Raw genomic sequence first — 25,194 nt, 5'->3', positions numbered from 1 at the left:
TTGCCCCCGTGGGGCTGGTAGGAACTCCCCGGGGACAACCAGGGGCGCGCCGTATATCAACTCGGCTGACGAGGCGTGCAGGTCGTCTTTGGGTGCTGTGCGGATGCCGAGTAGGACCCAGAGAAGCTCGTCCGCCCAGTTGGCTCCTCGCAGGTGGGCCATGAGGGCCAACTTCAGGTGACGGTGGAAACGCTCCACTAGCCCATTCGACTGTGGGTGGTAGGCAGTTGTGTGGTGCAGCTGAGTCCCCAAAAGGCTGGCCATAGCTGACCACAGGCTGGAGGTGAACTGGGCGCCTCTGTCGGAGGTAATGTGGGCCGGTACACCAAAGTGAGATATCCAGGTGGTGATCAGGGCTTGGGCGCAAGATTCGGAGGTGGTGTCGGTGAGCGGGACCGCCTCTGGCCATTTTGTGAACCGGTCCACAATAGTCAGGAGGTGCCGCGCTCCGCGCGACACTGGCAGGGGGCCCACGATATCTACATGAATGTGGTCGAAACGCCGGTGGGCGGGATGGAACTGTTGTGGTGGGGCTTTGGTGTGCCGCTGCACCTTGGCCGTCTGGCAGTGCATGCACGTTTTGGCCCATTCACTGACCTGTTTGCGGAGTCCGTGCCAAACGAACCTGCTGGAAACCATCCGGACAGTCGTCCGGATGGAGGGATGCGCCAAGTTATGAATGGAGTTGAAAACGCAGCGCCGCCAGGCTGTCGGGACGACGGGACGGGGCTGGCCGGTGGCCACGTCACAGAGTAGGGTCCTCTCATCCGGGCCTACCAGGAGGTCCTGGAGCTGCAAACCGGAGACTGCGGTTCTGTAACTCAGAATCTCCTCATCTGCCTGCTGTGCCTCTGCCAGTGCCTCAAAGTCTACCCCTTGGGAAAGGGCATGAACGGTAGGGCGAGAGAGCGCATCCGCCACGACATTGTCCTTACCCGAGACGTGCCGGACATCCATCGTGTATTCAGAGATGTAGGACAGGTGGCGTTGCTGGCGGGATGACCAGGGGTCGGACGCTTTCGTAAACGCAAAGGTAAGCGGTTTGTGGTCCGTGAACGCGGTGAAGGACCGACCTTCTAGGAAGTACCTGAAATGCCTGATTGCCTGATTGCCAACAGTTCCCGGTCGAAAGCACTGTACTTGAGCTCGGGTGGCCGCAGGTGTTTGCTGAAAAACGCCAGGGGTTGCCAGTGACCTGCGATGAGTTGCTCCAGCACCCCACCGACTGCCATGTTAGATGCGTCCACTGTGAGGGCGGTAGGGGTGTCCATTCTGGGATGTACTAGCATTGCAGCGTTCGCCAAAGCTTCCTTCATTTGAATGAAAGCGGCGGTGGACTCCTCGTCCCAGGTAATGTCCTTGCTCAGACCCGACATCAGGGAGAACAGGGGGCGCATGATCCGGGCAGCTGAAGGGAGGAAGCGGCGGTAGAAATTGACCATACCTACGAATTCCTGAAGGCCTTTGATCGTGGTGGGTCGGGGGAAGTGGCGGACCGCATCTACCTTAGCGGACAGAGGGGTTGCCCCGTCTTTAGTAATCCTGTGACCCAGGAAGTCAATGGTATCGAGTCCGAACTGGCATTTGGCGGGGTTGATTGTAAGACCGTACTCACTCAGTCGGGCGCAGAGTTGACGGAGGTGGGACAGATGCTCCTGACGACTGCTGCTGGCTATGAGGATGTCGTCCAAATAAATGAACGCGAAGTCCAGGTCCCGTCCCACCGCGTCCATTAACCGCTGGAACGTCTGTGCGGCATTCTTCAGGCCGAACGGCATGCGGAGGAACTCGAAAAGGCCAAACGGGGTGATGAGAGCCATTTTGGGGACGTCGTCAGGATGCATCGGGATTTGATGGTACCCTCGGACGAGGTCTACCTTGGAGAAGATCCGTGCGCCGTGCAGGTTTGCTGCAAAGTCCTGAATGTGCGGCACAGGGTAGCGGTCCGGTGTGGTAGCCTCGTTCAGCCTGCGGTAGTCGCCGCACGGTCTCCAGCCTCCCGTCGCTTTGGGCACCATGTGCAGGGGGGAGGCCCATGGGCTGTCGGACCGCCGGATGATCCCCAATTCCTCCATCCTCTGGAACTCCTCCTTCGCCAGTCGGAGCTTGTCCGGGGGAAGCCGCCGAGCGCGGGCGTGGAGAGGTGGTCCCTGGGTCGGGATGTGGTGCTGTACGCCGTGTCGGGGCATGGCCGCTGTGAACTGCGGTGCCAGAACCGATGGGAAATCCGCCAGGACCCTGGTGAAGTCGTTGTCGGACAGCGTGATGGAGCCGAGGTGAGGGGCTGGCAACTGGGCTGCACCCAGGGAGAACGTCTGAAAGGTCTCGGCGTGTACCAGTCTCTTCCTGGGCAGGTCGACCAGTAGGCTGAGAGCCCGCAAAAAATCCGCACCCAGAAGCGGTTGGGCTACGGCGACCAGTGTAAAGTCCCACGTGAACTGGCTGGAGCCGAACTGTAGCTGCACCTGACGGGTGCCATAGGTCCTTACTGTGCTGCTGTTCACGGCCCTCAAGGGGGGCCCCGGTGCCCTGCTGCAGGTGTCGTAACTCGTCAGAGGTAAAACGCTGATCTCGGCACCAGTGTTGACCAAAAACCGGCGTCCCGACCTTCTGTCCCACACATACAGGAGGCTATCCCGATGGCCAGCCGCCATAGCCATCAGCGGTGGCTGTTCCTGGCGTTTCCCGGGAACTTGCAGGGCGGGCGACAACGGCGGGCTTCTGCGCCCCACCGCTGGTGGTAGAAGCACCAGTGTTCACTGGGCCGGGGGGTTGGCGGGCTCTGCGGCCGGGCCTGGACTGGTTTGCTGCTGGGAGCGTGGCTGGGAGATCTGTGCGATGGACGCCCCGCTCACCTTTTTGGCGTTCCACAGCAAATCCGCCCGGGCTGCTACCTTCTGGGGACAGCAGCAGGCGTATGTCCTCGGGCAGCTGCTCCAGGAATGCCTGCTCAAACATGAGGCAGGGTGTGTGTCCGTAGGCCAGAGACAACATCTCATTCATTAAAGCCGAAGGAGGTCTGTTGCCCAAGCCATCCAGGTGCAGTAAATGGGCAGCTTGTTCGCGCCGTGAGAGTCCAAAAGTCCTGAGGAGCAGGGCTTTGAATTCCGTGTACTTGCTGTCTGCCGGGGGCGACTGTACGAACTCCGCAACCTGGGCCGGTGTGTCCTGGTCGAGGGAGCTCACCACGTAGTAGTAGCAGGTGTCTTCTGAGGTGATCTGGCGAACATGGAATTGGGCTTCGGCTTGCTGGAACCATAGGTTCGGTCGCTGTGTCCAGAAACCCAGCAGTTTAAACGAAACCGCATGAACAGAGGCGGCGTCAGTAATTTCCGGTCCAAAAATCATTTGAACCGTCAGGGTCACCAATTGTAGCGGTGTGCTACATGCAGCGCTAAAATTACGACACGGAGTCAGTAACTGCAGTTGAAGGAAAAACTTTATTGGAAATCCTCAGTTTCACTTTTAAGCCTCCCTCAACCTGCCCCCCCCGTGGCGCAGAGGCTCCAAAGCTCTGTGCTCGCAAACCCCCGTAGGCTATCTCCCTTAGCCGGAAAGCTGGCTAATTGTGAGCCGGTTCGGATGTGCCAGGAAATGGGTCGCCACAGACTGTTCATTTCCATAGATGCTGCCTGACCTGTGTTCCTCCAGCTTTAGATTTCCAGCATCTGCATATTTTCTTGTGTTTTTTTAAATGCTGTTAGTTGAGAGTTAACGATTGCCCAGATGATTGGAAGAAGTACTAGAAGATGGTTTTAAGGAAATTCTTAAGTTTTAGAAGGTTGGAAGTATCAGATGTAAATAGAACCAGTGAATATGGGGATCTTGAGGTATGCAAGACATCATAACAAGAACTTTGCTAATGTTTTGAGTAGTTGGGGGGGGGGGGGAAGACAACTGAAAGATAACATGCTAGTAAAATAGGGCATTTTAAAAATAGAGCTGAAAATTAAGCACAAGTCTAAGAATGGACTTAAACATCAGGAAGATAATTTCTGAAGTTAAAGGACCAGGGATCTATCATGTACCAAATGGTCCTCTTATGTCAGACTTCAGTTAACCTGGTGGGCAGCAGACAAAAAAAAATCTCTATGATCAGATACATCCAGTTAGTTGATTTTGCCCACCTTATGTGCAATGAATCAAAGAACAAATTTCCAGAAGTTTCAAAGCTTCAATATAGAGTATCCAAATCAAAAATATTCCTTTTTCACTTTCCATCACATTTAAAGTCAGAATTCAACTAGTACTAGCACCATACAGAATGGACCAGACAAATTCAAAATAACCAATTATATTTATTACAACTGTCAAGCAGAACAACCCTGCCATCAGCAAGCTGTTCATTATTCCTAAATGACAATACCTGCAAATGGACTATCACTAGAAATTTTGGGAAAAATACATTACATTGGCTTTTCTACAGAGGGCTGTATTGGTTCTCTTCCTGTTTACCTGTACCCGAGACTTCAGATAGAGAACTGAGTTATGTCATCTGCAGAAATTCTTTGATGACTCAGCAACAGTTGTGTGTATAAAGGAGGACAGGGTCCTGGCGGAGGACTTTGTCAACTGGTGCAAGCTGAATCATCTGCAATTCAACACTAGTAAGACAAAGGAGATGGTGATGGACTTTAGGAAAATTAAGCCTGCACTGCTGTTACTATTGATGGGGAAGACAGTGAGGACCTACAAGTACCTAGGGGTGCACCCGGATGAGACTTGAGTGGAGCACCAACATCAAGACTGTACACAAGGGCCAGAGTCGCCTCTACTTCCTGAGGAGGCCGAGGTCCTTTGGAGTATACAGGCCTCTCCTTCACATGCTTTACCAGACTGTTGTTGCCAGTACAATTTTCTATGCAATGGTGTACTGGGACAATGGCATCAACACAGATAATGCCAACCGGCTCAATAAACTGATCTGAAAGGATGGCACTGTTATAGGACTCAAACTGGACACACTGGAGGCTGTGGAAGAGCAAAGGATCCTATGGAAAATCCTGGCAATTGTGGACGTTTCTCACCTTCTGCATGTTAAATTAGCTGAGAGAGGAGCACTTTTAGTACTAAGCTAAGACAATGGCGCTGCTCCAAAGAGTGCTATACGAGGTCATTCTTATCCTCAGCCATTATGCTCTTATAATGAGTTAACCTATAGCTGGGGAAGTGATGACCCCTCCTGTTAAAGACTGTTTGAAGTAACATTTTTTATTCTAAGCAACACGTACAACACGCTGGAGGAACTCAGTAGGTCGGGCAGCATCCGTGGAAACCAGCAGTCAATGTTTTGGGCCGAGACCCTTCATCAGGACTGAAGAGCAAGGGGACAGGGGCCCTATGAAGAGGGTGGGAAAGAGAAGGCTGGTATATGCCAGGTGAAAAACCAATAAGAGGAAAGATCAAGGGGGTGAGGAAGGGGAAGCAGGGAGGGGATAGGCAGGAAAGGTGAAGAAGGAATCTAAGGGGAAAGCACTATGCGTAGTAGAAGGCGGCAGAATCATGAGAGAGGTGATAGGCAGCTGGAGGAGGAGGCAGAGTGAAACTGGGATGGGGGAAGGGAGGGGGGGGGGGAAATTACCAGAAGTTGGAGAATTCAATGTTCATGCCAAGGGGGTGGAGACTACCCAGAGGGTATATGAGGTGCTGCTCCTCCAACCTGAGTTTGGCCTCATCATGGCAGTACAGGAGGCCAGGTATGGACGTATCCGAATGGGAATGTAAAGCAGAATTGAGGTGGGTGGCAAATGGGAGATCTTACTTACCCCTGGATCAGTACCCTACCAAAAAACATCAAACCATTGTCTCCCGTACCATCACTGCTCTTATCAACTCCGGAGACCTTCCATCCTCAGACAAAAAACTCATAATTCCCACACCCCGCACTGCTCAGTTTTACCTCCTCCCCAAGATTCACAAGCCTGACTGTCCAGCAGACCCATAGTTTCAGTCTGCTCCTGCCCCACAGAACTTTTATCTGCCTACCTGGATTTCATTTTGTCACCCATAGTTCAGTCCCTCCACACCTACATCCAGGATACATCCCATACCCTCCACCTCCAATAACTTCCAGTTCCCCGGTCCCGACTGTTTCATTTTCACTATGGATGTCCAATCTTTATACACTTCCATTCCCCATCAAGAAGGCCTCAAAGCACTCCGCTACTTTCTTGACAATAGACCTCACTAGTTCCCCAACACCAACACACTCCTCCGGTTGGTGGAACTGGTACTCACGCTTAACTTCTCTTTTGGCTCTTCCCACTTTCTTCAGACCAAGGGTGTAGCTATGGGCACTCGCATGGGCCCCAGCTATGCCTGTCTCTTCGTTGGTCATGTGGAATAGTTTATGTTCCAAATCTATACTGGTACTACTCCCCAACTTTTCCTTCGCTACATCGACGACTACATTGGTGCTGCTTCCTGCACCCATGCTGATCTCATCAATTTCATCGACTTTGCCTCTAACTTCCACTCAGCCCTCAAATTCACTTGATCCATCTCGGACACTTCTCTCCCCTTTCTCAATCTCTTGGTCTCGGAGACAGACTGTCCACTGACATCTTCTATAAACCCACTGACTCTCATAAGTATCTCGACTATACCTCTTCCCACCCTGCCAAATGCAAAAATGCTATTCCCAGTTCCTCTGTCTCCACCGCATCTGCTCTCAGGACGAGGCTTTCCATTCCAGGACATCTCAAATGTCCTTTCTTTAAAGATTGTGGTTTCCCTTCTGCCGTCATCAATGATGCCTTCACCCGCATCTCCTCCATTTCCTGCACTTTGGCCCTCACCCCATCCTCCTGTCACCACTACAGGGACCGAATTCCCCTTGTCCTCACCTACCACCCCACCAGCCTCCAGATTCAGCATATTATCCTCCGCCACTTCCGCCACCTTCAACAGGACCCCACCACTAAGCACATCTTTCCCTCTCTACTTTCCGCAGGGTTCATTCCCTCTGCAACCCCCTGGTCCACACGTCCCACCCCACGGATCTCCCAGGTGGCACTTACCCCTGCAAGCATAAGAGCTACACCTGTCCCTACACCTCCTCTCTTACCACCATTCAGGGCCCCAAACAGTCCTCCCAGGTGAGGCAACACTTCACTTGAGTCTGTTGGGGTCATCTATTGCATCCGGTGCGGCCTCCTCGACATTGGCGAGACCCGACGCAGATTGGGGGACCACTTCTTTGAGCACCTCCGCTCCATCCGCCACATCAGACAGGATCTCCCAGTTGCCACCCATTTCAACTCTACTTCACATTCCCATTCGGATACATCCATACATGGCCTCATGTACTGCCATGAGGCCAAACTCATGTTGGAGGAGCAACACCTCATATACCATCTGGATAGTCTCCAGCCATTTGGCATGAATATTGAATTCTCCAACTTCTGGTAATTCCCCCCTCTCCCTTCCCACATCCCAGTTTCACTCTGCCTCCTCCTCCAGCTGCCTATCACCTCTCTCATGATTCTGTCACCTTCTACTACACAGTGCTTTCCCCTTAGAATCCTTCTTCACCTTTCCTGCCTATCCCCTCCCTGCTTCCCCTCCCCCAACCCCCAATCTTTCCTCTGATTGGTTTTTCACCTGGCACCTACCAGCCTTCTTCCCACCCTCTTTATAGGGCCCCTGCTCCCTCCCTCTTCAGTCCTGACAAAGGGTCTCGGCCCAAAACATTGACTGCTCGTTTCCATGGATGCTGCCCAACCTGCCAAGTTCCTCCAGCGTGTTGCTTTGACCACAGCATCTGCAGTGTACTTTGTGTTTATTTTTTTATTCTTTACTTCTCTTTTAAGACTTGTATATTTGTATATCTGTGCACTTGTAATGCTACTATGACATTAATTTCCTTTGGGATCAATAAAGTATCTATCTATAGGACTTTTCAGTTCCTTCAGGCACAGTCACTTGTGTAACATAGGAAATGTAGAAGCCAATTAGGGGACAGGCTCAAACTCCCACAAATAGCAATGTGTCTATAATGGTTTTTGTGACTTTAACATTCAACCTTGGCTCAGAGGTCAAGGATAACTCTCTCTTCTTCAATATATGTGCCACAACATAACTTCTGTTCACTAATGAAGGGACATTGATTTAACATTTTGTGTAAAGGCTGACATCTCCAATAAATTGGCTCTTCTACAGGACCAACCTAAGGATTCCAATGCCAGTCCTCTTTCAGCATTTAAACAGGATCATTTCCTTTGCTTCTACCTAAACCACTCTTCCATCTCTCAGAGCTGCTATATAACCACAGAACAGGTTGTTTTAAGAGAAAAGTGTCATTTTGCCTTTTCCCTTCTCAGAATGCAGGGCCCTAGGTGAAGCTTACACCAGTGTGGACAAAGTGTTCGCACTGTGGCTTCCTCACCACTAAACAAATCAAACACAAGCAAGGTACCATTTGTGAAGCACCACCCATTTTTAGCTTTGAGACAAACATCAGCTTTCTGCTGCTCCCATGCCGCTCCCACTGTGACCTGCCTGTAACCTTCTGCATTATCATAATGAGGCCCAATACAACAAATTTGAGAAAGTGCCTCCTCTTCCATTTCTGTAAATTGTAGCTTTTGAATATTGAATTGTACAACCTCAATTTTAACTGTGATGATATCCGCTTAATGTCACCTGTCTGTGAAATTAGGTAAGTTTACCCCTTCCCCCATCAACAGAGTTGCATTTCCCATCACTCTATCTACAGCCATTAACAACGTGGTCTTATCCTATCCCATCCATCCTTCCTCCAACCCGCTCTTCCATCTTAAAGCTGTTTTCTCTTACCCAATTCTGATGCAGGTCTTCACCTGAAACAAACTGTCTGGCTCCACAGCTGCCGACTCATGCTGGGCACTCACCGTTTGTTTTTTTTTGTTAAGGGAGTTAAAAATTTTAACTTCGTACCTATTGCTATTAATCTCCTATCTCTTTGTGTATATCTTACATTACATCCTACAAACTCTCCATTATACTTTCAAATCGATACAGCTGACCAAATATAGTTCTTCGAGTATTCCACCGAATCCATTACTCCAGGTGGGCCTTCTCTACATTAGTGAGACCCAACATATTGGGGGAACTACTTTGTCGACCACCTTCACACTGTCTGCCACGAGGCAGAATTTCACAGAGCCACCCATTTCGAGTTCCCATTCCAAACATGTCTGTTCATGACCTCCTTCCTCAATGCTGTTCAGTTGGACAAGCAATACCTCATATTCCACCTGAGTAGCTTCCAACCCGAAGGCATAAATATCAATTTTTCTAACTTCCAGTAATTTCTTCCCCCTCTTCTTTCCATTTACCATTTTGGTTCCCATCTTACCCCTTTTTCTCCAGACCTTTCTATCGCCTCACTCTAGTGCCCCTCCTCCATCCCTTTCGCCAATGATCCACTGTCCTCTTGTATTATATTATTCTTCAGCCACTTACCTTCTTCCACCTTACCCGACTTCACCCTTTCTCCTCCACCCACATTCCCTCTTCATCTGTTTTCACCCATCAGCTGCCTGCTTATACTCCCCTCTCTCCCTCTCTTCTTCTTCAGCCTACTGGGTTATAGGCTACTGACAGCAGCTAGCAAGAGTTGTCTGTCCTGGGCTAGTCTTTCAAGTTGTCCCAACTTTCATGCAGTTCGAAGTTTCTGCTGGTGCTTCTATAGCTCTGGGTTTTTACAGAATGGGGTTACTAGCCCCAAGCTAATTCCTCCTCCTTTTGCAGTCGAGATTGGGACAGTCCATAGAAAAGCCCCATCCACCTCCCCGCCTTTTCATTCTGGCTTCCGTGCTCTGCCTTTCCAGCCCTCAAGGAGTCTCTCAGTGCAAAATAGTGTTTATTTGCTCCCTTCCATAGATGCTGCCTGATTTGCTAAGTTCCTCCAGCATTTTGTGTTTGTTGCTCAAGTACTTCCTTTTCCTTTCAAACACATGATATAAAAAACATAAATGAAATATGATGTTTTAATCAATTCAAATATCATTTCAAACTTTTTGGACAAAGTAGGTGATCTCTTCCATATATATTAAAGAACTTGAAAATTTCATCTTGTTGACACAAGTAAATTTTGAATAAAGGACAGTGACCCTTGCATACATCTTTGATACACCATAAATCCTCAATTCACCCTGTAGGATTATGCTGGCTCAAAAGCCAATTATCAGCTCAGAATTTCTGAGCACATGACAGTCTGCTTTCTATGTTAACTATCCATAACACTTGTGAAGAGCCTGCACTTATCCCATACTAACAAGTATTGGTAGTGTTAGAAAGAACATCTGAAGTACAAATTCAAAGATGACAGCTGCAAATTTGCAGTAAACATACATACTGCAACTGCTCACTAAACAACTGGGACATTTTCTAATAGGCCCCTTCATTCTTGAAGAAAAGCAAGAACTAGAAGGAGAGTAGTGTTTGTATTAACATGTTTCCGTGCCTGTTTGAATCTGCATGCCCATCCCAAATTCCACTTTGGCATTGTTCAAAGCAATACCCTCTTCTCATTGCTACCATCAAGGTGGTAATACAGGAGCCTAAAGACATACACACATATTTTAAGAACAGATTCTTCCTTTCCATCATCAGATATCTGAATGGAAAATGAAGCCATGTACACTACCTGTTTTCTTTGCTCTTTTTGCACTTTTCTGAGTTATTCTATATACGTGTATACATACATTTTTCATTTCAATTTATAGTTTTTTTTATGTATTGCACTGTACTGCTGTTGGCAAGACAATAAATTTCATGACATATGCCACTGATATTAAATCTTATTCTGAACGCAGTTTGGGGTGGTGGAACTAGCAAATGATGTTTACAATACTGCAATCAGGATATGGGATCTTTAGAGATCCATGCACTTAATTAGTCGAATTCTAGCTGAGCAAATTATTTTAGAAAAGAGGAAAGTAGATCGTTTGATTTCAAAGGAAATGTATTAAAAGCTGAATCCCAGAAAGGCAGATAAAATTACCTCCACTTTTTACAGATGTGCTCCAATGACATAGGCAAAGAAAAATTGGTCAAGCAATATGCTAATAGAATGCTAATCACAATATCAAAGAATGGTTATAGCTCAGCAGATAGAGTTCATGATGGCTTCTTACCAGTTCTATTTCTCAGTCCTTCTCCCACTATTCACTACACTGATCTGAGGAATACCTCCATTTTAAATCCCACATAAAGAAAGTAACCAGAACAGCACATGTACACTTCAGAAATATTGTAAAGGCATGTCTGTTGCTGTCCTGTAATGTTGCTGAAAAACTAATTTACATCTTTATATTGAATAGACTAGATTGTTGCAATGTATATTTTTACCTGGCCTTCCACAACAAATTTATTGGCAAACTTTAAATAATTCAGAAGGCTGCTGCTAGACTTTTAACTAAAACCAAAATGAAGCAGCACATCATTCCCAACTTAACTATTACATTGGCTTTCTGTACCTTTGATCTTTAAAGCTCTTACTGGTCTGGGACCAGAGCACATCACAGATTCACTTTTGTTTAATAATCCTGCTTGACCTCTCAGGTCTTCTTCTGTCAGTTTTTTAAATTTAAAAGTTGGCAGGTCAGCTTTTTAAAAGAAACCACACTAAATTGTGGAATTTAATACCTAAATCTATAAGGTATAGAGACTCAGCTGACACTTAAAAAAAAGCTCAAAACCTGCTCAATTAGTATGCGTGTGCACTTTATCCTATTGTAAAACATTTTGAACTACACTGCTTGTATGAATAATTATAACTGTTTACCTCATTCCTACATTCAACATTCAATTCCCTCTTAATGACTAATGTCTACAATGGAGCCTGTCACATCTGCAGATCCCAGCCACATGCAACCCAAGACCATTCTTTGCTCTCTTCCCATTTATTTTACTTTTACAAAAGGGAACAGCCTTGCACCGTCCACTCCACTTATCATCTGCCAGCTTGTGCTCCTTTGCCTCCACCTGCCTTATTCTGATTCTCCCCCCCCCCCTTCAGCCTGAAACAATGACTGTTTTTTTTCTCATAGATGCTCCCTAACCTGCTGAGTTCCTCCAAATTTTGTGTGTGTTATTCAAGATGTCCAGCATCTGTAGAATCTCCTGTGTTTTATGATGCACTCCATCTATTGATTTTACATCCTTCATTAAATCTCCCCTCAACTTCCCATTCAGATGACAGTCCAAGCCTTGAATTTGGCTCTGCCTCCCAGGAAAGATGAAGCATAGTGGTGCAGCAGTTACTGCTGCTGCCTCAACTCCAGCAACCTGGGCTGCATCATGATGCCAGGTATTGTCTGTCTAGGGACTGTACAGGATTCTCCATGTGACCACGTGGGTTTATCCAAGCACACAATACATGTCACATGCCAAATGTAGGTGAACAGCAGGATAATTAGAGGTGGGAGAAGGAGAATGGCAATGATTAGCGTGCTCTGCGAGCTAGATTCAATATGAAGGGTTTAATAGCCTCCTTCAAGATCATAAAGAAATACATGAAATATTTTCCAACCTTTTTCTGGACCATATTTATACCTCATCTTTCCTATTGAACACAACATTCCGGCTGAAGCCAAGGTACCAAAGGTTCAACAGAACTTCCCTGCTTTTTTTTAATTCAATGAGTATACTGATAAATCACAGGATTGTGTACGCCTTGACACGTGCACCTTGGTATGTACGCAGCTATTAATACTTCTAAATCCCTCTATTTCTACACCCTTTTTTCTCTCATTCTTAAAATACATTGCCTCACATTTCTTCATAATTTTCATCTGTTAAAAGATTCCATCAATCATTTATACATGGATATGACCCATCACTACACCTCTCATGTTTCAGATTTTCAAATTTAGAAATTCAACTTCTGAAGTCTAGGTCATCGGGTGAGATGCAAAAAATAAATAAGGTTAAAAAGGACACTAAAGGCCCTCAACTAGGGTACAAATATTCCCTTTTCGTCTGATTAGGAAAATGTACCAATCCTCACTGTCCCATGTTACTGCCAACTTCATATCCACGCTGATAAGTCTGTTAGTTGCTACCTTACCAAAAGTCTGTGTACATCTAAGTGCTTAACCCTCAACAACTCGAGTTCATTACAAAATATAATTCTATCAAATTAAGGAAACTCTATTTACATTTAAATTGCCTTAATCCATTTTCCTCCAGTGACTATTAGCAATCCCATTGTGGAGCATTAATTTTAAAAAGCCTTTCCACCTCTACAAGGTTCAATTGGCTGGCTTGTAGTTGTATTATATCTTATTTCCCCTTTCCCCTTTCCTTAGCCTCTCTCTCCATACCCAAAGTATATTGGAAGACAATGGTTAGTGATCCCATACCTTATTCCCATACTTTCCACAAACTCCAAGAATGCAAGCTATTCAATCCTGATAATTGTAAAATCAACCAACAGTTGGACAGTTGGTGAAGATGAGCTACTAAATACTTAACTATCTGAATAATATCCCAGAATCCATGTGCAACTTCCCATTTATACCCTTAATGAGACCCATTCATCAGGAGTTAATCTTTTATATTTGTAAATCACCAGAACAAATAAAATTATGAAGTGCAAATCCAATTCAGGATGATAAAATTTAATAATGAGAACTATAAACAAGACTTGAACAGAGGAACGAGGGATAAGTAGGAACAATGATAAACAAGATTGATGAAGACAGAGTAACCTCAAGGTCAGGTCCACTTGAAGACGAGAATCAAACATGCATATGTTAAGGGACATACTTTGACTCATACTATAATGGAAAACTGTTAGGAAAACATTTTTCTGACTACAAAGAGCAGAAACAACACAGGCAGTTCACTGCCAGCAGCAAGAACACTTCAAAACATTGTTTTTCAGTAAGCATTAAGCTCTTTTTTTCTGCTTTCATCAACATCCAACACATGGTCTTAAATTTAGCAAATTGGTCTAAGTTCAACGGTTCAGCACTCTTAGAGATTGGGACTGAACTAGAACCACAAGAGCTGTTGGAGTGGTTTAAACTAAAATATGGCACGGGGATGGGAACCAGCAGAGAGCTGAGAATGAGCCAGCAAGTATACAAATAGATGATGGGTGTAACATGAAGGTTAGGAAGGACAAGCCAATGATTGGGTACAGATGCAGACAGTAAAGAGCTAAATTGTAATACAAAGGTAAAATTCAAAAGGGCAAAGAATGCAGGATTGAAGGTGCTGTATTTAAATATATCATTTGGAATAAAGTGGACAAACTCATGGTGCAATTAGATATTGGTCATTATGACATTGTGGATATTACTGAGTCACGGCTGAAAAAAAAGACCATAGTTGGGAGCTTAACATCAAAGAATATACTTTGTATCCATTAGTGGTGGTTGGCTCTTTTGGTAAGAGATGGAATTACATCTTTAGAAACAGGTGACAGGGTGCAACAGAATGTTGAAACTTTGTGGGTGGAATTAATAAACCGCAAGGGTAAAAAAAAAGGGTATCATAGAGGCCCCCAAATAGTAGCCAAGATGTGGGGTTGAGTGAGATTGCAAAGGGAGCTGGAAAAGTCATGTAATAAGGGTAATGACACAATAGTAGTGGGAGACTTCAATATGCAAGGGGATCAGGAAAATCTGATTGGTGTCAGATGGCAACAGGAAATTTGTTGAACACCAACAGCAGGTTGTGCTTGAGCCTACTATCTTAGACTATCTTAGACTGGGTGTTGTGCAATAACACGCAATATGGACTGGAAAATTGCAAATGTCACTACTCTTTAAGAGATGAAGGCAAAAGGAAGGAAATTATAGGCCAGTTAGCCTAATCTCAGTGGTTGGGAAAGTTCTGGCGTCTATTATTAAGGACAAGGATTCTGGGTACTTTGAGACTAATAATGATAAATTAAGTCAAAGTCAGCATGGCTTCTGAAAGGGAAATCTTGCCTGACAAATCTGTTACAATTCTTTGAAGGAGTAACAAGCAAGGTGGTCAAAGGAGAGGCAGTGGATGTCATTCATTTGGATTTTCAGAAGGCATTTGATAAGGTGCCACACATGAAGCTGCTTTACATGATAAAATCCTATGGCGTTACAGGAAATATTCTGGCACATATAGAGTAATTGCTGACAGCAAGTAGGAATAAGGGGGCCTTTTCTGCTTGGCTAGTGGTGTTCCTCAAGTGACAGAATTGGGACCGCTACTTTTCACATTGTTCATTAGTGATTTAGATAATGTAATAGATGGCTTTGTGGCAAAGTTTACAGATGATACAAAGATAGGTGGAGGGGTAGGTAGTACTGAGGAAGCAACTTGATTGCAGCAGGATTTGGACAAATTGCAAGAATGGGCAAAAAAGTGGCAGATGGAATACAATTTGGGAAACGTAATGCATTTGGTAAAATGAACAAAAATACAAATCATATCAAAATGGGGAGAAAGTTCAAGCATCAGAGGTACAGAGGGACTTAGAAAGCCTCGTTCAAGACTCTCAGATGGTTAATTTACATGACGAGTCTGTGGTAAAGGCGGCAAATCCCTTCTGCCACCAGCGTGGGATGGCGAGCCTGTCGGGACCCTGGGGACTTGTGGAAACTGTGTGGTGATTTCTTTTGAACTTATAGTCTTTTAACATCTTTGGACTATTTTTACTGTGCCCATGGTCTGCTATTTTTTAAATCAATTATGCTATTGTTTGCAGTTATAACTATGTGGATTTGTGCAGGTCTTGTAGCTTTAGTTTTTGGTCTTGTTTTTGTCTGGTGGATTTGGAGATCCTTTCCAGGGAACGCGCTAAGACGGTAGCGCGACATTAATACGCAGCAGCCTCTCCGGACTCTGGATTGGGGATTGCCAAACTTTATGTGGATTTTCTGGTGTAGTCTGTTTTGTCATATGCTTTTGTGATATCATTCTGGAGGAACACTCTCATTTTTTAAACTGCATTGCATTTGTGGTTTCTAAATGACAAATAAACTGAATCTGAATCTGAAATGCAACTTTCGCATTTATTTCAAGGTGAATAGAATATAAAAGCAAGAGATAATGCTAGCCTTTACAAGACACTAGTCCGGCTACACTCAAGAGTATTGTCAACATCTTTGGGCCCCCTATCTCAGATGGATGTGTTGTCATCCACAGGTTCACGAGGATGATTCCAGGAATGAAGGAATTAACATATGAGGAGCGTTTGGTAGCTTTGGGCCTGTACTCACTGGAATTTAGAAAAATTCGGGGGGTTCTCATTGAAACCTACGGAATGTTGAAAGGACTAGATAAAGGTGGATGTGAAGAGAATGTTTCCTATGGTAGGGGCATCCAGAACTAGAGTGCATAGTCTCAAAGTTGAGGGGTGACCTTTTAGAACAGAGGTAAGGGGAAATGTTTTTAGCCAGGGCGTAGCGAATCTGTGGAATACTCTGCCACAGACTGCAGCAGAGGCCAAATCCACCGGTACACTTAAGGAAGAAGTTGATATTTATCTGATCGATCATGGCATCTCAGGATATGGTGAGAAGGTATATGGGGTTGAGTGGGATCTGGGATCAGCCATGATGGAATGGCAAAGCAGACTCGATGGGCTGAATGGCCTAATTCTGCTATGTTTTATGGTCTTAAATGCCTTTCCTTCCCTTCACAGTAGCAGCTCCACAGTTCAAAACATGCCTTTTTACTCCAGAAAATAATTTCAATTGAAGTTAGGCTAAGTTTCAGTTGTCTAGTTTTAGGATTATTTACCATGATTAGCTCCAAGCATTATGGTTTGCGAATAAAATATTCAAACCCAAGTATTTCATCATCATTTTCTAGAAAAAAAGATTTGATCATTTAACCTTTGAAACAGCCATCAAGTATCAAGTTGAATTAATCACTGTACGCATCTGTTTACAACACCATGCATCTTAACTGGGAGTCTCACCTGAGTGCATAAGTATAGCCAGTGTTCTCTGGCACATATTGAGGAGGAGTGTATGTGTGTAGTCGGGAAAAATCCATGTCCTACAGCAAAGGTGAAAAATAACATGATGCAATACTTCCAAGAGATACGATGCCATCTATATTCAGTTTAATATTTAAAAATTGTACCTGTGTTCAACCCGTTTACCTGGTACAAGCAAGAAAAAAAATGGTGAAGTGCAGAACATGTTCATTAACTACACCACAACCAGATCTTGGAAACTGGTAATAGATAAGTGAACGTTTGGAAGTTTGAGACAATTTAAATTCTATTTCTTAAAGCAGCACTCAGAATTGTTTACAACGTATATCATGAAAAGCAGGTGATCTTCTTAGAACAAACATTCAAGGACAGCTTTGGACACCCTGACAGCATTCACTGGAGAGTTCTATTGATCACATCATCTACACACCTGTGTTCATGTCACAAGATTCAGTCTTTAAAATTCTGTCTGTATTCAACTTAATCAGCAATATACCTGTTATTATGAAAACACAAATAAAACATGATCTTTCTGGGCAGTTGATGCTGCTGTCCTGTTCAGTTTTCAAAAAAAATGTACAGCTGTGTGGGAGGGAAGGGCTAGGCTGATCTTGGAGTAGGTTAAAAGGGTGGCATTGTAGCATAGCGGTTAGCATAACACTATTACAGTACCAGTGATCCTCAAGTTCAATTCCCACCATCGTCTCTAAAGAGTTTGTATGTTTATCCATGACCACATGGGTTTCATCTCAATGATCTGGTTTCTCCCCACATTCCAAAGTTCAGAGCAAACTTATTTGGGGCACCATGGCAGTGTAGTGATTAGCATGATGCTATTACACCTCAAAACATTCCAGAGTTCAATTTCAACACCATCTGTAAAGAGTTTGTATGTTCTCCCTATGACCGCTTGAGCTTCCTCCAGGTGCTCCGGTTTTCTCCCATAGCTCAAAGATATACAGGTTAGTAGGTTAACTGGTCATTGTAAACTAGCCTAGTGCAAATGGGTGAGTTGCTGAGCAGTGTGGTTCTTTGGGAAGGAAGGGCCCATTCTGCAGTGTATCTCTAAACAAACAAACATCGTGGATTGAATGGCCTGTACTGTTCCATGTTCAGCTTGGAAAATAGATTGCAGCAGAAGTACATGGTAAAACCAATCTAATTCATTGATAAAACAGGCATGGTCTTGATTCTTCTCTCTCAAAATCTATGATTAATGTATCTGGGGCATTTATATTATGCCATTTTAGTGAATAAATCAATAGTACTCCGCACCTTCCTATTCTGGCTTCTGTCCCCTTCCCTTCTAGTCCTGATGAAAGATCTTAGTCCAAATCACAACTGTTTATTCCTCTCCACAGATGCTGTGATTTGCTAAGTTCCTCCAGCATTTTATGTAAATCAATATTAATATGGATTCATAAGGGGTTTTGTATTCAATAGCAAAGCACAAAGAATTTTTTTGGTGAGGCGCTATTCCAGGCTGATCGTATTGTTGCTTCAATGGGCATCTCTGAGCAAATATACTAGAGTTGTGAACTCAATTTACACCAAAGTTCTCACTTTTTAGAACAGTCTGAATTTTTATTAATATTGGAATTAAAGTATTTCTGTGGTTGGGCCACCCAGGAACAGTAATGCAAACTAAATCACCTTATGCCATTATCTTGTCCTACTTTAAGTATGATCTTGTTATTGAGAGTTTTAGATCACAATATTAAGAAATACTTTAACACAATAACTAAAAAATCCATTTTAGTTTACATTAACAACAAATAATTTGGAAATTACTTGTAATGCATTATACAAAAATGTAATGTTATTAGATCAGTCTTGAAACAAAAAGTTAGCTTTGCACCACACTATTCAAAGACCCCATTACAGCAGTCAGAAAAATACAGCACAGAAATAGGCATCTGACCCATCTAATCTGTGCCAAGTCATTTAAACTGCCTACCCTCATCAACCTGCACCGAAACCATAGCCCTCCATACTTCTGCCATTAACTACCTATCCAAACTTCTCTGAAATATTGAAATTGAGCTTGCAGGCACCATTTGTGCTGGTAGCTCGTTCCACACTCTCACGATCATCTCAGTGAAAAAGTTTCCCCTCATGTTCCCTTAAACCTTTCATCCTTAACCCATGACCTCTAGTTGCAGTCCCACCCAACCGCAATGGAAAAAGCATCCCTGCATTTACCATATCTATACTCAATTTTGTATACCTCCAAATCTCCCGTCAATCTTCTACATTCTAAAAAAATGTTCAAAATAATTTAGAAAATACCAATCACAATCCTTTAGGACCTTATAAATTCCAAATCTCAAGTGCAGCTCTTATCAGATTTAATTTCCAGATAAGGGAGGTTGTAAAAATTCCATCTGTTGTTAAGTTATCCATGCAAAATCTTCCAGAAGTCAAGACCCTGATTTCTAAATTATCATAATCATGAAGAAAATTTATCCAGTGCAGGCAGGTCCCAGGTGCTACTTTGTTCTACACTAGCCATTTGACTTATCTCTTGTAATAACAATCTCACTACAATGTTAGATTCTCTGACAATTTAATCTTGGTCTCAGTGAAATTTTAGGCTTCATACGACTCAAATGTAGGCTCAGCTTCTATTTTCAGGATGACAACACCCATATTCCTGAAAATCTTTCTGCGGTGAAGCTTGATTTAGGAGTTGCCAATCTGACATGCAGAAAATGTGGCTCAGAGCTTTTTGAGCATGATTAAAGGCTTGATACTGGGATTGCTGGCACAGGGGACAATGCTAATGTTTATTTATTCATTTTTAATTTCATTTTTATATTGGCTCTCCTCTCTTGAACAATCATTTTATGAAAAATGCTGGTAGCATGTCTGCAGAGATTTTTGGTGCCTGGTACAGTCTGTATTGAATACTCATACATTATTGTACAGCATTATTGTAGTTGTGGGGGCAGCAATTAGGGAAAGGGTCAAGTCTCTGCTGCTCAGTGAACCTTGACCACTTAATGAGTCAATCATGGCTTAGAGTTCAGTCTTCCAATGACACAAAAGTGAGGAATCCTCATCTCCATGTGCAAATCAATGACTGAGATGGGCTGATGTTGGAGATGAAAACTGCTTAGTTTCCTCTTTATTCAATTACAACCACTCCAAATGGGAGTTTGTTGGAGGCACAATACAGTATTACAACAACAGGGACTGAGAAGAGGATTGGAATGATGATACAGCTTGCTTGACCTCAAACCTCAAAGAATAGCAGACAGCACAAAGCTATTACAGCCCGATAGCCCAGAGTTCAATTCTGGCACCGTTTTAGAATGAGTCTCTGTACATTCCCTGTGGAATGCATGTTCCCCACCCCCCCCCACCATAGTTCAAAGACAACCAGGAAGGTTAATTGATCATTGTAAATTGCCTTGCGATTAGGATAGAGTTACTTGGGGATGTCAGGGGTAGCATGGCTCAAAGGAGCAGAAGGGTCTACTCCACGCTATATGGTTAAATAAATAAAATGAACATGCACGTTAGTTGGGTGCACGCAAGATCCACCATTTAATATCAAAGCTTGCAGGAGGTGAAGATAAATAATGAACGTCTGAGAAAACCCAAATTAGCAGATTCAGTTAGTTGATTGCGTTTATCTTTCACATGTCACGAGTAAAGGTCATTAAATTGCAAGGTATACTATCCATATTGCATCTCTGGGAAGAACTCCTCAGCTATCGAAGGGTGCTTGAGGAGCAGCATTGCGATCAATTTCCGACGGTGATCACAAGGAGTGTACAGGTGTCCCCTCCCCTTTACAAAGGTACAGCATTCCTATGAAACCTTTCTTAAACTGAAAAGATATAAAGCCAAGAACCATTAATTTATATGGAAAAAATTTTCATAAAAGCGAAAATCCTCTTTGTAATGCAAAAACACGTTACTAATGTAGGTCTTTTGTAAAAGCAAAGTAGTGTAAAACAAACATTCGTAAAGTGGGGGACACCTGTACCATTTTATCACCACACACAGATGGTCAACATCAAAAAGCACATCAACAATTCTTTGTCAGGTTTCGCTTTCTCCCAGATGAAGTCATGAACTCACACAGATCAGGCAGGAAGATTATTTGGGTTCATACAGCAGTCATTAGTACTAGAAGAGGGCAGCATCTGAGAAGCAGCAGATAAAAAGGGAGGACACTGAACAGTTAAGATCGTGAATGTAGAGAGGGTGAGCGGCTGGAGTCAGCCTCACAGTAGTCGCAAAATCAGAGCAAAGAATGGAAAACTGAAAGAAGCGTGCTGGTTAGGGAAAGAAATAATCAAGGCAGATACTCAAGCAAAGAGTTAGGGACAATGAGAAGCAGGAATGAAGGGACATAAGCCATGTCTGTGCAGGAATCAATTCTGATCATCTTGGAACTTGGTACCAATATGCCAGGGCATACACGAGGAAATCTGCAGATGCTAGAAATTCAAACAACAACACACACAGAATGCTGGTGGAACACAGCAGGCCAGGCAGCATCTATAGGGAGAAGCACTGTTGACGTTTCGGGCCGAGACCCTTCGTCAGGACTAACTGAAAGGAAAGATAGTAAGAGATTTGAAAGTAGTGGGGGGAGGGGGAAATGCGAAATGATAGGAGAAGACCGGAGGGGGTGGGATGAAGCTAAGAGCTGGAAAGGTGATTGAGGAAAGTGATACAGAGCTGGAAAAGGGAAAGGATCATAGGACGGGAGGCCTCAGGAGAAAGAAGGGGGGAGGAAGCACCAGAGGGAGATGGAAAACAGGCAAACAACTAAATATGTCAGGGATGGGGTAAGAAGGGGAGGAGGGGCATTAACAGAAGTTAGAGAAGTCAATGTTCATGCCATCAGGTTGGAGGCTACCCAGCCGGTACATAAGGTGTTGTTCCTCCAACCTGAATTTGGATTCATTTTGACAATAGAGGAGGCCATGGATAGACATATCAGAATGGGAATGGGACGTGGAATTAAAATGTGTGGCCACACTGTATTAATGTTCCTCATTGTGATTTGGGTTTTTTTTAAAATTGTAAAATGTATTAAAAAAATTAATTTAAAAAAATAAAAAAAAATGTGTGGCTACTGGGAGACCCTGCTTTTTCTGGCAGACCAAGCGTAGGTGTTCAGCTAAACGGTCTTCCGGTCTGCGTCGGGTCTCACCAATATATAAAAGGCCACACCGGGAGCACCGGACACAGTATACCACACCAGCGGACTCACAGGTGAAGTGTCGCCTCACCTGGAAGGACTGTCTGGGGGGCCCTGAATGGTGGTGAGGGAGGAAGTGTAAGGGCAGGTGTAGCACTTGTTCCATTTACAAGGATAAGTGCCAGGAGGGAAATTGGTGGGAAGGAATGGGTGGGATGAGTGGACAAGGGTGTTGCGAAAAGCAGAAGGGGGGGGGGGGGGAGGGAAAAATGCGTTTGGAAGTGGGATCCCGTTGAAGGAGGCGGAAGTTACGGAGAATTATACGTTGGACCTGGAGGCTGGTGGAGTGGTAGGTAAGGACAAGGGGAACCTTATCCCGAGTGGGGTGGCAGGTAGATGGGGTGAGGGCAGATGTGCGGGAAATGGGAGAGATGCGTTTGAGAGCAGAGTTGATGGTGGACGAAGGGAAGCCCCTTTCTTTAAAAAAGGAAGACATCTCCTTTGTCCTGGAATGAAAAACCTCATCCTGAGAGCAGATGCGGCGGAGACGGAGGAATTGTGAGAAAGGGATAGCATTTTTGCAAGAGACAGGGTGGGAAGAGGAATAGTCCAGGTAGCTGTGAGATATCAGTAGATAGACCGTCTCCAGAGATAGATGGAGGTGTCGGAAATGGACCAGGTAAATTTGAGGGCAGGGTGAAAGTTGGAGGCAAAGTTAATATAGTCGATGAGCTCAGCATGCGTGCAAGAGGCAGCACCAATGCAGTCGTCGATGTAGTGAAGGAAAAGAGGGGGATGGATATACTTGTATTATCCAAGTAATACATATATATCCAAGTATAGACTTGGAACATGGACTGTTCCACAAAGCCAACAAAAAGGGAGGCATAACTGGGACCCATACGGGTGCCCATGGTTTCACCCTTCGTTTGGAGGAAGTGGGAAGAGCCAAAGGAGAAATTATTGAGAGCAAGAACTAATTCCGCTAGACGGAGGAGAGTGGTGGCAGAGGGAAATTGGTTAGGTCTGGAATCCAAACAAAAGCGAAGAGCTTCGAGACCATCTCGGTGGGGGCTGGACATCCATGGTGAAAATAAGACATGCCTCCTTAAAGCTATTTATACAATGATGTGGAGCACCAAATGGCCTGTTTATAACCTGAGTATGTATAAAGGGCTGATTTGTAGATTTTTCCTTCCCTGCACCCAAAGAACAATTGAATTCAACTGAGCTCCCATTACTGCAGTATAGTATCCCTAGTCTAAATTCTCTTTGCCTCTGGGTTTGGATTTTGCTAAAGCTACGAAATATTAAGCCTTCAATTTTATCAAGACTGAATAAAAGAATTGCCCAAAATTATGAATTACAACACTATGTCAAAGGTGCTAAATTACCATTTTAAAATCTGAAAGTTATGCATTCTACTAGAAATTAGTTCTTTTTTTTCCACTTTCCAGTATTTAAAGCTATCTTCATTTTGCAGTAACATGAACATTATTATTGAGAGACTTCGGATTGTCCAGTCCTGCATTTAAATATTTGGGTCCAAGATCTCACAACACAAGTTCCAGATTTTAAGTACCCCAGTTGGAACATCTGTCACCAGCTAACTGCCTTCAACTGAATGGGTGAACTACTATTCAAAAGAAATGTGGCCAGCCAGCTGCCCGCCTCCTAATGCGTCCTTTTCAAAATCAGACACACCCAAAAACGTTGCAAAACAATATACTTCAGCAACATCATACAATGCAATTGTCGTACTAGTCCTGTTTATATCTCCATTTTCAGATATGGCCAAAAGTATTTAAGAGATCAGTGAGGTACAGATTCTATTTAAATCTTTCTTGAATATTTTCTTAAAAGCTTAAAATTAAAGCCACAAATTTAAAAAAAAAATTGATTGCAAAGAAAGTGAAAATAAAGCTGTGAATAAAAGCAAATGGAAGAGCAGAGTTAAAAAACACAAATTTAGTCTCTCGCTAGAGAGGTTTAATGTTATTTTGTAGTGTTTAGCAAACTTTAGATCAACACCCAATTATCTCTCCAAGTTAAGGAGAGTGACATATTCCTTAAGTATGAATTTACTAATTCTTTCCATCCCCTTTTCCAAAGAATTAAATCTCTTTCCAAATGTTATAAAGTGTAAATCCAAATATCTCAATATGGATTATCTACATACAAAATGATCAATGAAAATCTCTCTCATTACCACCTTCAATATACTGTGAATAACATGAATACGTACTTATCAAACACCCAAAACATCAATGTGATCACTCAGCATTACCCATTTCTTAAAATGTATTTTCCTCCCTTCCATCATACAATTACATAAAGAAGCTGAATGAGTAACCAGTTTTCAGTGGAGCAATTTAAATTACCTCAAAAACAGAACACACTGTGGGGCGCAATATGTACAGAATTACAGAAAATGGCAAAACCTCAAGCATGGTAATGTAGGAATCAGTCATGTAGCATGGGAACTAGCTCTTTCAGACCAAATTTGTGTTGACCATTAAGCATCCATTCACACCAACCCTATAAGTCCCATTTTATTCTCCCCTCAATGCAAATCAGCCACCACCCTCAGTTTTTGTCAGATTCTACCCCTACCTAGCCACTAGAGGCAACCTAGTGGCCAATTAACCTACTAACTTGCATATCTTAACATGTGGAAGAAAATCCATACCATCACAGGGAGAACATGCAAACTCCAGTACTGGATGTCACAACATTCTAAATTATATTACTTTTAGAAGATTTAACAACCCCGACTTCCCATCTGTCTGTCACTATCTTACATGCATCCTTGCAGTCCATTGTCTATCCATATCAAAGACTATCAGATTTAAGCCTAGACTGGAGCTGTTAAAAAGGTCTTCTGTCACCAGCAGCCCTAGTATTTATACTGAGAGTGTAAAAGAACATTTGAACTTTTACTGACCTCTTTCTTTGGGACACTGGTATTCATTTCAATTAGATTCCTAGCCAACCTGAAAATCTGGCAGTCCTTCAGCAGAGCAGCAGCATGGTGAATCACTACAGAATGACACCGTAAAATGGATGTAAAACACAGTTTCTCCTCAAAAAGAGTGAATGCCAGAGGAAGCCA

The 25,194-nt window shown here is 43.9% G+C and overlaps 1 protein-coding gene across 3 annotated transcripts in view; it reads right to left on the bottom strand.

The window, feature by feature from the left end:
• The window catches only part of sun1b (Sad1 and UNC84 domain containing 1b), an 83,358-nt gene that overhangs the window by 56,562 nt on the left and 1,602 nt on the right, over positions 1–25,194 (bottom strand). For all 3 annotated transcript variants that reach the window (XM_059979035.1, XM_059979033.1, XM_059979034.1), the window contains exon 2: positions 16,901–16,980. In XM_059979035.1, the coding sequence (XP_059835018.1) occupies positions 16,901–16,977 (77 nt within the window). In that variant the 5' untranslated portion in view covers positions 16,978–16,980. The remainder of the gene's footprint in view (positions 1–16,900; positions 16,981–25,194) is intronic.

This window comes from Hypanus sabinus, chromosome 9 (assembly GCF_030144855.1).
Source record: "Hypanus sabinus isolate sHypSab1 chromosome 9, sHypSab1.hap1, whole genome shotgun sequence".
NCBI classification, from domain to species: domain Eukaryota; kingdom Metazoa; phylum Chordata; class Chondrichthyes; order Myliobatiformes; family Dasyatidae; genus Hypanus; species Hypanus sabinus.
The sequence above is the reverse complement of the archived record's forward strand: the minus strand, read 5'-3'. Positions and strand labels throughout refer to the sequence as shown.